Raw genomic sequence first — 14145 nt, 5'->3', positions numbered from 1 at the left:
CCCCTTTCCCGTATCCCTCCTATCCCTCATACCCTCACATTTGTCTGAGTCTCTGCCCACCCCATTAAGGGCACTTGGGAGGGAGTACACCAGCTTCTCTCTCCCTGCTGCCCTCTCCCTCCTCATTTTAAAACGTTCCACCCTGATATGTTAATGACAGAGGTTGTGCTGAGATCTGGGATTCCAGGACTCAAGGCCCAGAGAGGGCAGTGGCTTACCCCAGGCTGCACAGCAAGGCCCAGGCCACCTCTCCTTCCTCCATGTTCTCTCACACCCCTGCTTCCTCCAGTCCCCTCTCCTCCACCCGCAAGACCTCTGAGCCCATTAAAGGGGCAAGAAAGATAATGAACAAACCAGGAAAACATGAAATCAATATCAGGAGAAAAAAGTACGGCTGCCATTAAGTGAAATAAACAAGCTGGTAATTATTTGGACAGCAAGTAATTAAAATGGGGTGAGGGCTCATTACTGTCTTGTTGGAATTCGATGGGCGTGGTCAGACACCCTCTTCCCAGCGATCGCAGCCACAGCCGGGCCTGAGCTCCGGCCCGCCCAGATTTGGGAGGACTGTAGCTGGGGGTTTCCTCTGTGGAGTGCCCACCCCCGACATGCCTGTGTCCCCATTGCCAGCAGCCTTCTCCCTGCTCCCCCAGCTCAGGATCTGAGACCCAGAGCAAAGGCCGGCAAGAAGGGCAACCCCCAGCCTGTCGTCTGCCCCCACCACTGTCCGGAGCAGGGAGCGGCTCACTGCTGGTGCTCAGACCCTCAGCCTCTGGGAAAGGGGCCATGCCCTCAGGCTCAGCTGAGGGTGGACACTTGAGCTGATCGTTAAATCCCAGCCACTTGGGGTGATGGACAGATGGCCCCTCTAGCCTCTGCCAGGCCCCAGGGGACCTCCTTCAGGAGGCCATGATGAAGAGGGGTCCCAGGGGAGGGCACAGCTCAAGTGGCAGAGCACACTTAGCATGAACGAGGTCCTGGATTCAATCCCTAGTACCTCCATTAAATAAATAAATAAATAAGCCTAACTGCCTACCCCCATTTCAAAAAAAAAAAAAAGAGGGGTCCCAAGGAGAAGACAGGATGATGGGATGCTGGCGAGGGAGGCTGGGAAGAGTAAGGGAGGGGGAGGAAACCAGGAGGGCGGAGCAGTGACGGAGGCAGGCTCCTGCCCACCCTGCTGTGACCCCCATCCTTAGATCTGTACGGTCGGAGGAAACCTTGGACCTTGTTCCGTTCTGGCTTTGGCCTGCCAACTTATTTGGCCCGCATGGTGTTTAAATGTTTGAATCAGTTGTCAACATTTTAAAACAGGAAATTTCACATAAAAATGATTTCTAGCTGCTCTTGAAAGAAAAAAACTCCGGCATCTCTTGGCCGCCCTGTCATGTGGCAGCAGTCAGCCTAGCTGTGCTGGCCCCTCAGACAGGCATCTTCACCCTCTACGTCTCCTGGGCCCCACCAGCCCTTGAAGGCACCTGAGTTTGCCACCCCTGACCCAGTCCCACCTCTTCTGAGGCCCAGAGAGGGCAGTAACCTGCCCAAGGCCACACAGCCAGGTGGAGGAAGGTGGGGACTGGAGACCCAGTCTCCTGATGCCCACCTGAAGGCTCCGCTCCTGCCCTCAGTGAGTCCATGCCCTGGACCTGTCACTGGTGGGCACACCCCGGTGCACAGCCCCAGAGTTTGCAAGTGAGGGGGGAGCCTTCAACTCAACCAGTCCCTGACCCCGAACTTGCCAGTCCCTGAGTTGGACGCTGCTGAGGAGAGGTGGCTCAGTCCCGTTGCACACACTTGAGGGTGCACAGTCTGATGGAGGCGGCAGCCTCCGCACAACAGCCTAAGTCAGTGGGTAATGCTCTCTTAGCCAGGGAGTCGGGGGAGGGGACCGTGCGTCCCCTGTGCAGAGAGGAGCTGGGAAGGGGATCGGAGGAGGCGACACCTTGAATTACGAATTACCAGGGCTGGGGGGCATTGGGAGCGGGTGGGGTGCCCTGCAGATGCAGGGGAAAGTTGAGATGAGGGGCGGGCTCTGGGCATGCAGGGAGGGAGATGAGCGGATGCGCTGAGCTGGCTGCAGGGTGTGGGTTGGTGCCAAGGGATGAGGCTGGTACTTGGGGTGTGCAGGGGAACGTGGGGGCACGCGGGGGACTGACATTTACCCTGCGGTAAAAGGAACCGTTGCAGGGCTCTGAAGGGTGGGATCAGATCTCCTTTCTGGAAGTAGCCCTGTGGCGGCATGGGTGATGGTATTTCTGGTACTTTGGCCAGAGGAGAGGAGGGGTGGGTGGGAGAGAGGCAGGGTGGCTGGAACAGTGGACAGTGAGGGTGCAGGAAGCCCAGCAGCTCTGAGACGCCTGCCGAGGCTTCTGGGGGTGGGGGCGCGGCCCTGCTGATGAGAGCGAACTCTGGGAGCAGGAGGTTTGGGGGAGCCACCGAGCCCAACTTGGGACATGCCGATGTGAGGTTCTCGGGGGCATCGGGGCATGGGCATCGAGAGGCAGGGAAAGGGGTAGGGCTCGGCTGTGAAGGGGAGTTGGAGGGCAGGAGGCTGTGGGGGAAGGGGAGTTATGCAAACAGGGGCCCCAGCAGAGGGCAGAGCACAGCCAGGCAGCCGCACCGCTGAGGCACAGAGGAGGAGCTGGGGCTGTGACTGCTTTTCCTGTAGGTCCTGGTAGGAGGAGGAGGGGTCCAGGTGGGCTCAGCTGCTGAGAGAGGGGGTCAGAGGGTGGCTGGTGATCTGTGGCTAAGGGGTCACCATCCTAGTGAGGGCATCGGCCGCCCTGGCTAGATTTAACCTGGAGGACAGTGGACAGTGCTGGTGCGCACACGTGTGTGCCCAGGGCTTGGTGAGTGTGCCCACAGATGCCAGAGCACTGGCGTGGTGAGTGTGATTCTGGGATGCTCTGTGCCCAGCACTTCCAGCGGGAGGGCTGTGGCCACGGCGCCCCGTGGGGCAAGGATATGAGTCCGGCTGGGGCTGTGCTACAGTGTGGCTCGTGCACGTTTGCTGAACCCATGCGACCTGGTTAAGGTCTTGGGACACTGCAGCCTGCCTGGCAGGAATCCACCCCTCACTCCTTACTTCTCCTGTCCCTGCATCAGCGTCCTCGCCTGGAAGTTGGAGATATAAAATGGTTCTTTGGCTCTTAGAATTGTCAGGAGGGTTAAGTAAGAACATGCATGTTATTATTGTGATGGTATGACCGTGTGCGTGTGAGTGAGCGTGTGTGCACGCAGCCACGTGTGCACGAGAGCCTGTGGGTGTGCTCGTGCTGGCTGTGATTGTGAGCAGAGTCTCCCTCTAGCCCAGGGCACAGCACTGGGCGGCCTCTCTTGTCTCTGGGCTCCGTCCAGGGGCCTCGACTGCCCTGCCCCGTGCACGCTGAGCCGAGCCTGGCTGGGGAGCAGTGTGTCTGCCCCACCCCCGGCCCCCGCTCGGGCCAGACTCACATTAAACCAGTGAGATATGAAATGCCACCATATCCAGGACAGGGTCTTTAATTAAATTAATTGCCGGCAACATTGTAAAAATGCTGATGGGGTCATAAATGGCACCTCAGCGATGCCGTTCATCATCCCCTCGGACTTGCAGGGGGCACACCTGGGCTGAGGGCAGGGGTGGGCGTGCCATGGGGGAGGGAGATGGGAGCATGGACTCGGGGGTGGCGGGGGGCACCTTGTCTTACGGGTGCACGTGTGGAATAGTCACACCATCCTTACTTAGCCTGTATGTTTCCCTGGTGAAGGACGCAGATGGAAATGGGGAGGGGTGCCTCGGGAGCTGGCAGGGGTGGGGGCGAGAGGGGAGTGTCCTCCAGCCTCCTGACCAGTAGGAATTACCGTTAATCCACAAGCAACCTGAGAATCTGGCCCAGCCCGGCCAGCCACTCATCACTGTGTGACCTTGAGCAGGTTCTTCCCCTCTCTGAGCCCCAGTTTCATCATCAGGAAGACTGGCGGACCCCTCCCTGCCTGCCTGCCTCCCTCGTGTTCCCTTTGACCTCCTGGCCACCCTCCCGCGGCCTCCCACCCTGCAGGGAACTATGCCGGGGATCCTTTTATGTCTCCTTCAGCCAGAGCTGCCACAGGCCCTGGCAGGGCTCAGAGCCTGCGCGCCGACCTCCTGCTGAGCAGTGGTGACGCGGAGGGGCCAGCGCCCACCTGCCCGCCTCTGCCCGGTGAAGGTGGAGGGGGCCTGCCGTGCAAACACACACACACACCACCACCATCAGAACCAGAAACACGCCCACGGCAACACGCACTGCACCAGCAGAAGATTCCAAAGCAGGAGAAAGCCTTCCTTCCCCAATTCTCTCTGGGCTGTGCGACCACATAATTACCCTGGATTCCATTCTATTTAATTGCAGCTTATTAAATTCTAACCAGCCAATTATCAGCCACAATTACAGCTTAATTCGGGGACACAATAGCTATTTTATCGTTTGTTAATCAAATGCTTATTTAGGCCTCAGCTTTATTAACTATTTCTCTGGCCTGAAGCGAGGCCCTGTGGCCAGAAGGGGCCGTGGGAAGGGTTCCCTGGAGGCCTGCCTCCCATCAAGCACACTCTCCCTGGGCATCCTGGTAGGTTCTAGGTCCCCTTCACTGGTGGCTTTGGGGGCTCTTAGCAATGGCAGGAGTGTGATGCCCAGTGTGGGCTCCGGGCATGGAGTTAGAAGACCTGAGTTTGTTCATTCGTGCATTCAGCACGTTTATCAAACACCTACTGGGTGCCAGGCCTGGGACTATAGCAGTGAACAAGAAGGTGTGATCCCCGCCATCGTGACACATTTAAGGGGAAAGGGGCATAGACAGTAACCAGACAACAAACACACAAACAAGATGACTTCAGGTAGGGGTGAGCCCTACGGGGAAAACAAACTGGGAAGGGGGTGGTTAGAAGGGCCTACTTCAGACATGGCAGTCAGGGAGGGCCTCTCGGAGGAAGGTAGAGCTGAGATCTGAGGGATCCAAGGGAGTCAGCTGTGGAAGAACAGGGGGAAGCGTGTTGCAGGCAAAGGAGGCAGCAAGTGCAAAGGTCCTGGGGTGGGATGAGCTTGGAAGGTTTGAGAGGCAGAGAAGTCGAGGGTAAGCAGAGTGAGCAGGGGCCAGGTCCTGGTCCAGAAACTGCCCGGAAGCCCACCTGCCCTCTGTAGCCGTGTGACCTTAGGGAAGCCCTGAGCTTCATGCTCCTTGTCTGTGACAAGGACAAGGGGCGGCTAGAGGGCACCTGAGTGCAGCTGCCAGAGGACAAGCCTGGTCTGCAGCAGCTGGTGGGCAGGCTGGTCCAGCCATGCGCCCCACATGGTGTGACCATCCTCTGAGCTGCTGAAGTGGCACTGTCCCTGACCACTTTGTTCTCTGCAGTTGAGCCTGTCTGTACGTCCTCCTCCCGGCGCCTTTGTCTGTCCTGGTGACCAGGTCCCTAGAGCCCAGTGGGGAAGAGGGTGACTTTCTTCCAATCTTGTTGAGGTAGCTGGTGCTTCTGTGACACTTTCACACAAGCGTTACCATGGAAACCGGAGCGCCGCACACTCGTGTGTATGTGTGTGAGCATGGGTTTGGGGAGCAGCCCTCCCTTCCGAGGGTCACTACGAGGGGCTGTCACCCCACCTGCCCCTTCCATCCCCTGCCTGCTCCCTGACGACTAGGGTGAGGAGCCTGGGCTCTGACCCGGCCCTGCCCTCTGGGAAGTCCTGTGCCATGTGGAGGGACAGCCAGGGAGACAGCTGATTGAGGGATGGACCAAGGGACCAGGAAAGGAGGAAAGGGAAAGAAAGAAGTATTGGTGGAGCCCCTGGGCGGGGTGGCACCCCTGACCCACCTCGTCCTGGTGCTGGGTCACTGCTGTTTGCCCCAAACAAGAAAACTGAGGCTCAGGAAACAGGGGTCGGCCTGGGGATTTGTAGCAGTCAGTGTGCCCAGAAGCAGCTGGTGGGCAGCACAGAGGTTTTTCACACATTGGATTTGGAAGAATTCTGGGGCGCCCCCCAAAGCCTGCTCTGGCCCCGTGGCACCCCGTCATCCCCGCCAGGTAGGGCCACACCTCTAATTTGCCACCTGGAACCTCAGGGTTCTTCGTGTGGCCCTCAGACCTGTCGTCTCAGGGCCTCCCGCCCACCATTCCTCCACTCCCTCCACCCCGCTTCTGTCCCCGACAGCAAGTGTGGATTCCAACCCTGCTTATCAGAGTCTCCTAGTGAAGCGCCCTCATCATAAAATTACCCACATTTAAAAAATCGTAACTCACAAAGCTGTCTCAGGCCACAGGGGTGTAGCTGGTCAGGAGAGCACAAATCCCCCTTCCTCTGTAGGCCCAGCCCCCACCACTGTGGTCACGTCTCCCCACCCCCTCTGTCTCCCCTGGCCCTGCACACCAGCCTCTGCCCCCTCAAGGGCCAGCATGGGTGTTTCTAAGAATCAGTTGACTGACTGGTGGATTGGAAGGTGAGCTGGCTCCCAGCCCATCTGTGTGTCCAATTTCAAATCTCCTTTCTGGGCTCTGGTCCTGGTCAAGGGAATGATGTTCAACATTCACTCAACAAACACTTGCTGGGCATTCACTATGCACCATGTGCCAGAGCCTGGCCAGGCTCTGGGGGTGCTCGAGGGGTCGGGGGATGTCACCATTCCGTTCCTGCCCTCAAGGCACTGACATTTTTCTGGTGACTGTATGACGTGTGAGGCACTGAGACAAGTTCAGCCAAGGGATGTGAGAGCTCAGAGGTGGCGTGTCACCTGGAGGAGAGGGTGTTTGAGCAGTCCTCGAAGGACAAGTAGAAGTCACTCAGGCAGGGAGCAGAGGATGGATGGGTCAATGCGATGAAAAGATCCTCCCTCCAACTGGCTTGAGGCAAAGAAAAGAATCCAGGGGTGGCTCTGCCTTCCGGCTTCTTGGGACCCCAGGCCTCAAATCTCTTCCCTGGTTGTCGTCATTCTCCGAGCCCCTGCTTCAGACCCGCGGACGGCCTCCCCTTTCACTTGGCCTTCTGTGGCCTGCAAGGCCTGCAGGACTGGCCCAGCAAAAAAGAGAGGTGTCTCTTCCTGGCAGCCGAACCCAAATCCCTGAAATCCCGTGTACTGAGATGGGGTGACCTGCTTGTCTGGGAACCAGTCAGTGTCTCTGAGGCCAGAGATGGGGTCGGCCCACCTGGACCGAATGACCATATGGACTGAGTGGAGCGAGGGTGAGAGATCCTCTGCAGAATATCGGGCTCTGTTAGCCAAATAGGGGAGGGACACAGGGCCCAGGATGGAATGTGCACAAGCCTTTGCAGAACTGCAGATAGTCAAGATGCAGCCCCACAGGGCGCCTGTGAAGGGAGGGCCTGGAGGTGAGGCCAGGTGGCAGCTCAGGCCCTGGGCCAGCAGAGCCTGGAACGCCAGGTGAAGGGCGTCCTGTGGACTCTCCTCTCCTGCCTGGGCCGGTGAAGCAGGACGCCCTGGCCCCAAACAGACCTACCAAATGCACACCTCCAGGCCAGAAAGGCTGGGAGCAAAGGTGCCCAGGGGTGACGGGGTGTAGTGCCGGGGGTACAGCCAGGAAAAGAGATGGAGGCTGCCAGGCCCCCACCGCCCCCTGCCACCGCAAATCCAGAACATTTCTCAGGGAAGTGGCAGAAGCAAGGGCTCGCTGCCACACACACACACACACAGACACACCCCCCGCCAAGTCCCTGGACACCTACGCCGGGGCTGTTGGGAGGGTGAAAGGAACAAGTTGCAGGCAGGGCTGGGCAGGGCTGCTCTTGGGAAGCAGTCCTCACATCTCCCGGGTGGGTGAGGCCCGGTGACACCCTGCCCCCACCCCTCCTACCCTGCTCCCAGGGACCAAGGCCTCACTCGGTAAATACGAGTTCATTAATAGCTGGATTAATCACACCTCGTATTTTCGCGGTGCTTTTAAAAATAAAACATTTGAAAGCACTTTCACACCCACCCTGGGCCTCAGAGTTACACGAGGAGGTCTTATCAACCCATACTGCAAGTGAGAAAGGGGAGCTCAACCTCAGAGCAGCAGCATGTGTGGCGGGGGGCGGCCCGCAGCGCAGAGCCCTCTCCCTGCCCGCAGCTCTGCCTGTGGGCCACCCTGGGCTCTCTCTGGGTCTCCCTGCAGGACATGAGTGAAGGGGGCCATCCTTGGGCAAATCTTAAGAAGTTCAAGGGAAAACAAGAGGTGGTCAGTTAGTCACTCAACAAACATTCCATCAGTATCGAGGCCAGACCTGGCCTCCTGCCCCAAGTGAATTCATGCTCTAGTGGAGGAGGCAGCATGCAAACAAATTCACTCCAGTCCTGAGTGTGGCACGGACTCGAGCATGGGTGCCAGCTGCGGCTGACTGAGCAGCCAGTGCCCTCCTGAGACAGGTGGGGGCCGGCTGGCTTGCCCCAGGACTCGCTGGAAGTGGGGTTCCCACTTTAGGGCCTGAGCATTTGTACAGCCCCATCTGCAGTTCTCAGTGACCAAGAGCCCATCAGGGATTCTCTAGTCAGTGAAAGAAGTCTTCCAACTGAATTCCAAGAGGGTGGCTGGGCAGGTCGGAGAGACTTGGCCAGGGTGTGGCAGACAGAGCTTCTGGGGAGCTAGGGGGTGGAGTCCAGGATGTGGCAGTGCCTGCTCTCCCAGCCCCAGTGCATCTGCTTTGGCCAAGCCTTCCTTCTGTATTTATCACCTCACAGCCAGAAGGGAGGAGCAATAGGCACCCCAATCTGAGTCCCCACTCGCCAACACTGGCCCTAGGCCACCTTGAGCTTGGCAGCCAGGAAGGATAGACTGGTGGTGGGGACAGAGGCCTCAGCCACACACTTGCTTCTCCTGTCATATGAGCTACAGCACGAGTGAGGACGGGTCCTAGATGCAGAGGGGGTAAAATGCTGTGTGTGGTTTCCTGGGAGAGTGAGGTGGGGCAGCCCTCTGTCCAGAAGTGACAGCAGAGAGGGAAGGGTGGCTCAGCCAGAGAGCAGAGCTTGGACAGAGACCTGGAGGTGGGAGGCAGCACCTAGGAGGGATCAGTGAGTGTTTCTGGGAGGAGGGACTAGGCCAGAATGGAAGACTCAAGGCTACCAGTCAAAGGCACTTGGTTCCATCCTGAAACACCCACAGGAGCCAGGCAGGCAATGGTAACAGAAGAAGCAGGCCCGGGGTGAGGCAATAGGGAGTGGTGGGGACTGCAGTGAACTAGAGTCCATGCCCTTTTGAAAGGCTCATATGTCTCTTGGCACCGAGCATGCACTGCTTGGTGTTATCTTTGATAGACAAGAACATGATTCATATCCAAGGGCAAGACCACTTACTCCAGTGGCCTGCGGTGTGGAGCAGGGGAGACCCAAGGCTGTTACTGTGCTTTAGTCCAGGTGAGAGGCCTAACTGGGACGGGGAGAGGGGTGGGCAGATCGCAATTGCAAGGTGGAGGGTGGAGGTCACATAGTGGACTCGGGGCGAGAGGGAGCGGAAGCCAGCTCTGGCCACCCGGGAAGCTTCCAGCAGCCCTAAGAGGGGCTGAACCTTCCCCCACCCATGGCCTTAGAGTGACCTTGCTGGAGGGCATCACTGCAGCCTGGAGGCGGCCCCTTGGGCCACCGGATAAGTCCCCCACCCCAGGGGTGGAGGAGGGGAGACCTCCCCAGCGTGGCGTGGCGGAGGCCTGGGAGAAGTGAGCTATGTCCCTTATTGGTCACAGTACATTTATTTTTCATTAGCAGTTAAACGCAGACATGAGGGATTGGGCTGGGTTCAGCGGGCGGCTGACGCGAGCAGTGCTTGGCGCAGTGATCGATAGGGAAGCTGGGGGGCCACGTGCCCACTCCCAGGCCCACACCCCAAGCCGGGACCCCTGCCCACCCAGCCCCCAGCCGTCACATTGAGACTCAGCCAGGTGAGGCGTGGGCAGGCCGGGAAGCTGCCCCAGGGGTCTCCCGTGCCCTTCTGGAGCCTGTGACACCTTCCCCAGCCCGCTGTGGGCCCTGCTCAGGGGTCAGGCTTCGTCTCCCTCTGGGCGGCCCTGGGGTCTGCACTGTTGCCGTGATGTCCCCAGTAAGTGTCCAGAGAGGCCCCTGGACTTTCAAGCTCCCAACTCCAGACCCACACTAAGGAGCCTGCCCTCCCACTCACTCTCCCGACCTTGGGAGGCCTGAGCCCCACTCAGCCCTGCCCTGGCTGAGCCTGCTGCCTGGGTCAGGGACTGGCAAGTGGCTGCCAGTGACAGTGAAGAAGCAAATGTCACAACAAAGGGCCAGGAGGCGGCCCCCAGGAGTCCAGGGCTGGAGCTGGGGGCCTGAGTAAGGGACTTCTCCCTCAGGCCTTGGATTCCCCATCTGTAAGGCATCCAGGTGGCTCCTCCCCTCTGCCTGCATCCCCACCTTCCTAACCTAAAACAGGTGGCGGAACAAGGTGAGTTGCATCTTCCCAGCTGTGGGTGTGGTTCCCGGGGGCATAGCCTTCATCACAGAGGAGCAGGAAGTGCAGGAGATGGGGACGGCTGTCAAAAGGAGGTCACAAAAGGCAGAGACAGGCTGGGGAGAGGCCGGGGGAGGGGTGGGTGAGCCCACAGCTAGAGACCGCCCCCCGTCCCTGCCACAGGAGAGCACGACTCCCCCAGCCCGAGGGCAGGGCACCTACTGGCTCTGTGCCTGTTTCCCCATCAGCCCTCACCCCTGAGGAGATGGCCGGGGGGGAGGTTACTGAGAGAGACGGAGCCGTTTGTCATTGTCGGTGCAAAACCACGGCGTACGGGTAGCAGCCAGCATTTACTGAGCACTGTGCCTTTTTGCATTTCATTCTCACGTCAGCCCTAAGACTTGGGTACCCCATTTTGTAGGCAAGGAAACAGGCCAGGAGCTGGCGGTGGGAATGGGGTAGGGGGAGTGGTTACCTGAAGTCACACCAGGTTTCTTGGCCTCTGCGGACATTCCCTGCTCGCCTGCAGGACCAGGCACAGGTCTCCCCAGAATCACGGTCTTCAGGTGGAAGGGGCAGGCTCCCACCTTGGAAAGAGAGGGTCCCTGTGCAATCAGGAGAGAAGGGGCAGCGTGGATGCCCCCTGTGCCCAAGGAGCCAGCCCTCCGTGGTTTTGGGCTGCCCACGGGGAGGGCCCTGGATCCAGGAGGCCAACTGCGTGAGGCATCCCGAGACTCCCCCACGGGGCAGACGAGGCCTCCACAGGTGTCACAGATGATGAAGCAGGTAACGCGCCCAAGGTCACCAGTAGCAGGGAGCAGATGGATCTCCGAAGCCCAAGCTTTTCTCTCTTTATCCCCAGAGGCCCCTGTTGGCTGTCAGTGTGGGTTGGGGGAAATCACCGCAGCCCTGGCAGAGGCCAGGCTGTGGGGAGCCTGTCTGGTGGACAGCGGGGTGTGGAGGCTGAGAGTGCCCCCCTCCCCTCCCCTCCCTTCCACCCACTCCGGGTCCCGTTGGTTGAGCAGACGGTCAGACTGCTGTGAGGGTTTACCTCCACCAAAGCCTCAGAGCCAATTACCTGTATAATTAGCAACAAATGACTTGTGGGATGGTTGTGGATTTCAGTTAAAATTAGAAGGAAACCCATATTCAGGTCTCCTTGAAAGGTGGGACGTGGCTCAGGTCCCTTGGGCTCCCAGGCACACTCCCCTGGCTCCCACCCTGCCCACCCAGCAGCCCAGGCTCACCCCAACCCACCTCTCCCAGGGGCCTCTCCTATGGCACTGCTTCCGGCACCCGTCGCATCTGAACCCACCACAGCTTCCTCCCCTCCTTCATTCACTTGGTATTTTCCCAGCACCCACTACATGCAGGGGCCAGAAATGGGGAGCAACCCGGAAGCAACCCCCGAGGCAGCCAGGGCACCAGAGGAAGGGACTCCTGCCCTCTCAGGATCCCCTGCCTCCCTCCAGCTCTCCCCCGGGCCTCCCAGGGCGGTGGGCTGCCTCACCAGACCCCTGCGCTTCTACCAGGGTAGCAGTGAGCCCTGACCGCTGCCAGTGTGCTGGGACTTCCACCTCTGTCTCACTCTGTCTCCACAGTCTTCACAAGTGGGTGGCCTGCTTCTTCCCCGATTTTACAGAGGGGGGCACTGAGGCGTAGGGGGCATTCAGCAGCCCAGGTTGCCGGGCTGGAAGTGGCAGACCCTGGCCTCACTCTCCTCCCATCAGCCCACTGGCGGCCTCCCCGTGGCCTGGCCTTGGCCCCTGAAAAGGCAGGGAGCCCTGGGAGGGCCCCAAAAGTCTGGTCTTGGCTCACCTGCCCCTTTTGCCCCCGCTGCAGGTGCCCAGCAAGGTGCCACGGTGGCCAACCCGGTGCCCGGCTCCAACCCAGACCTGCTTCCCCACTTCCTGGTGGAGCCCGAGGACGTGTACATCGTCAAGAACAAGCCGGTGCTGCTGGTGTGCAAGGCCACGCCTGCCACACAGATCTTCTTCAAGTGCAACTGGGGAGTGGGTGCGCCAGGTGGACCACGCGATCGAGCGCAGCACGGACGGGAGCAGTGGTGAGGCCGGGCTGGGGCACCGGGTGGGGCCCCTTGAAGGGGAAGCGGTCTCTGCCTTGGAGGCAGTGGAGGCCCAGAGAGGGGCCACTGCCCCGGCTGCATGCCTGTGAGCGGGAGGCCAGGGTGTAAGTAGCCAGCCCCGTGCTCACCAGCCCAGGTCCCCAGGAGAGGCAGGACTCCCACACCTAGCACCCCCGTGTATACACCAAGGCCTTCTCTGGGAGGCCTGCCCCCCTAGACCTCACCACTTGGTAGGGGAGTAAGAGGAAAGCCCCCCCAAAATGCCCCCGGGAGCTGTGGATGGAGGCGCAGGTCCCTGCTGCTGCATCTGAGCCCAGGCAGGCCCACAGGCAGCCTGGTGAGTGGTGCTGGAGAGAAAGGGGGTTTGGAGGGAGTGGGTCCCAGATGATAGAAGGGCTCATGGATGTCACATTCTGTGATTTTTCTTTATGCATCCGTTTGTTCATTCATTCATTCGCACGTTCCCTGAGCACCCACTCCCGAGCTGGGGAACCCTGCAGAGAGGGGGGCAGCATGGTGACCTCTCAGTGAGTCCTGGGGGCTGTGGCTGCCCAGGGAGGCCCCTCAGAGAAGGCAACACGTAAACCAAGGGGGCTAGTCCAGGAGAGAACAGGGGAAGGGTGTCCCAGGCACTCCAGGGAAGGGACACAGCATGTGCAAAGGCCTGGAGGCAGATAGGCTGGCTTGCAGGTCAGGGGTCTGCAAGGAGGCTGTGAGTGTGCGGGTGTGCAATGGTGCCATCCAGGAGCCCCACCCATTGGGCTCTGGAGTCAGGGCACTGTCCTGTGGGATTTCGAGCTGCCAAGTGACATGGCCAGAGCTATGGGTGAAACTCAGGGCCAGTGTGGGGGACTGACAGGAGGGCAGACCCAAGAAGTGCCCCTTCTGTGGGACACCTCACTCCCCACCCCCAGCCTTAGGCTGCAGGGGCAGAGAGCTGTTGTCCGGGTTCCCTGCTTCCCGAGTGCAGGCCCAGCAGAGCTCACAGCAGCCTCTCCCCCTCACTAACAGGACCCCAGTTAAGCTCATTACCTCTCCCTTTGCCTTGATGCTTTGTGGAGCCCCCAGACGTGATAAGCCCTCAGGTTAAGTCCTGAGCCCCTTCCCATGGAGGTTAAGCCAGCCTGAGACACACAGCACACAGATTCTGTGTGGGTTACGGCCACTGGCATGAGGCCCAAGTCACAGGAACAGGCAGGTGGTGACCAGGACAACTCACACTGACACCAAGGTCGGGCAGGGGACCACAGGCCCAGAGGGGTGGCCCATGCTCCATGAAGGAGGGAGTGGGCAGCCCAGGAGGGATTCCCTGAGGGTGGGTGACCTCAGTCTTAGAAGCACCTGAAACAACCATTTTTCAAGCCAAAGGACAAATACAGGGAAAGGCAGGCCGGCCAGCAGCTAAGCTTCGGGCGGCAGAAGTGGGGGTGGAGCCTGTGGTCAACAGGAGGAGGAGGCTGCAGCCACACTTGTACTGTGGGGAGTGGTGCCGGGCAGAGAGAGAGCCCAGAGAAGGAGGCCCACAGTAACCCAGATGTGCGCACACCAGGGCTGAGTTTGGGCAGCGTGAGATCTAGTCTGGGCACCCGCCTATCGTGTTACAAATGGCTCTCATTCATCCAGGGCCCCAGAGGGGCGCCAACCAGGTGTTCTGGCCTAC

At 59.6% G+C, this 14145-nt stretch overlaps 1 protein-coding gene across 1 annotated transcript in view; it reads left to right on the top strand.

Moving 5' to 3' along the window:
• The window catches only part of UNC5A (unc-5 netrin receptor A), a 59620-nt gene that overhangs the window by 32174 nt on the left and 13301 nt on the right, over nucleotides 1–14145 (top strand). The window contains 2 exon segments of the mRNA XM_032465023.1: nucleotides 12242–12405; nucleotides 12407–12464. Of these exon segments, the coding sequence (XP_032320914.1) occupies nucleotides 12242–12405; nucleotides 12407–12464 (222 nt within the window).

Source organism: Camelus ferus, chromosome 22 (genome assembly GCF_009834535.1).
Source record: "Camelus ferus isolate YT-003-E chromosome 22, BCGSAC_Cfer_1.0, whole genome shotgun sequence".
NCBI lineage: Eukaryota > Metazoa > Chordata > Mammalia > Artiodactyla > Camelidae > Camelus > Camelus ferus.
The sequence above is the reverse complement of the archived record's forward strand: the minus strand, read 5'-3'. Positions and strand labels throughout refer to the sequence as shown.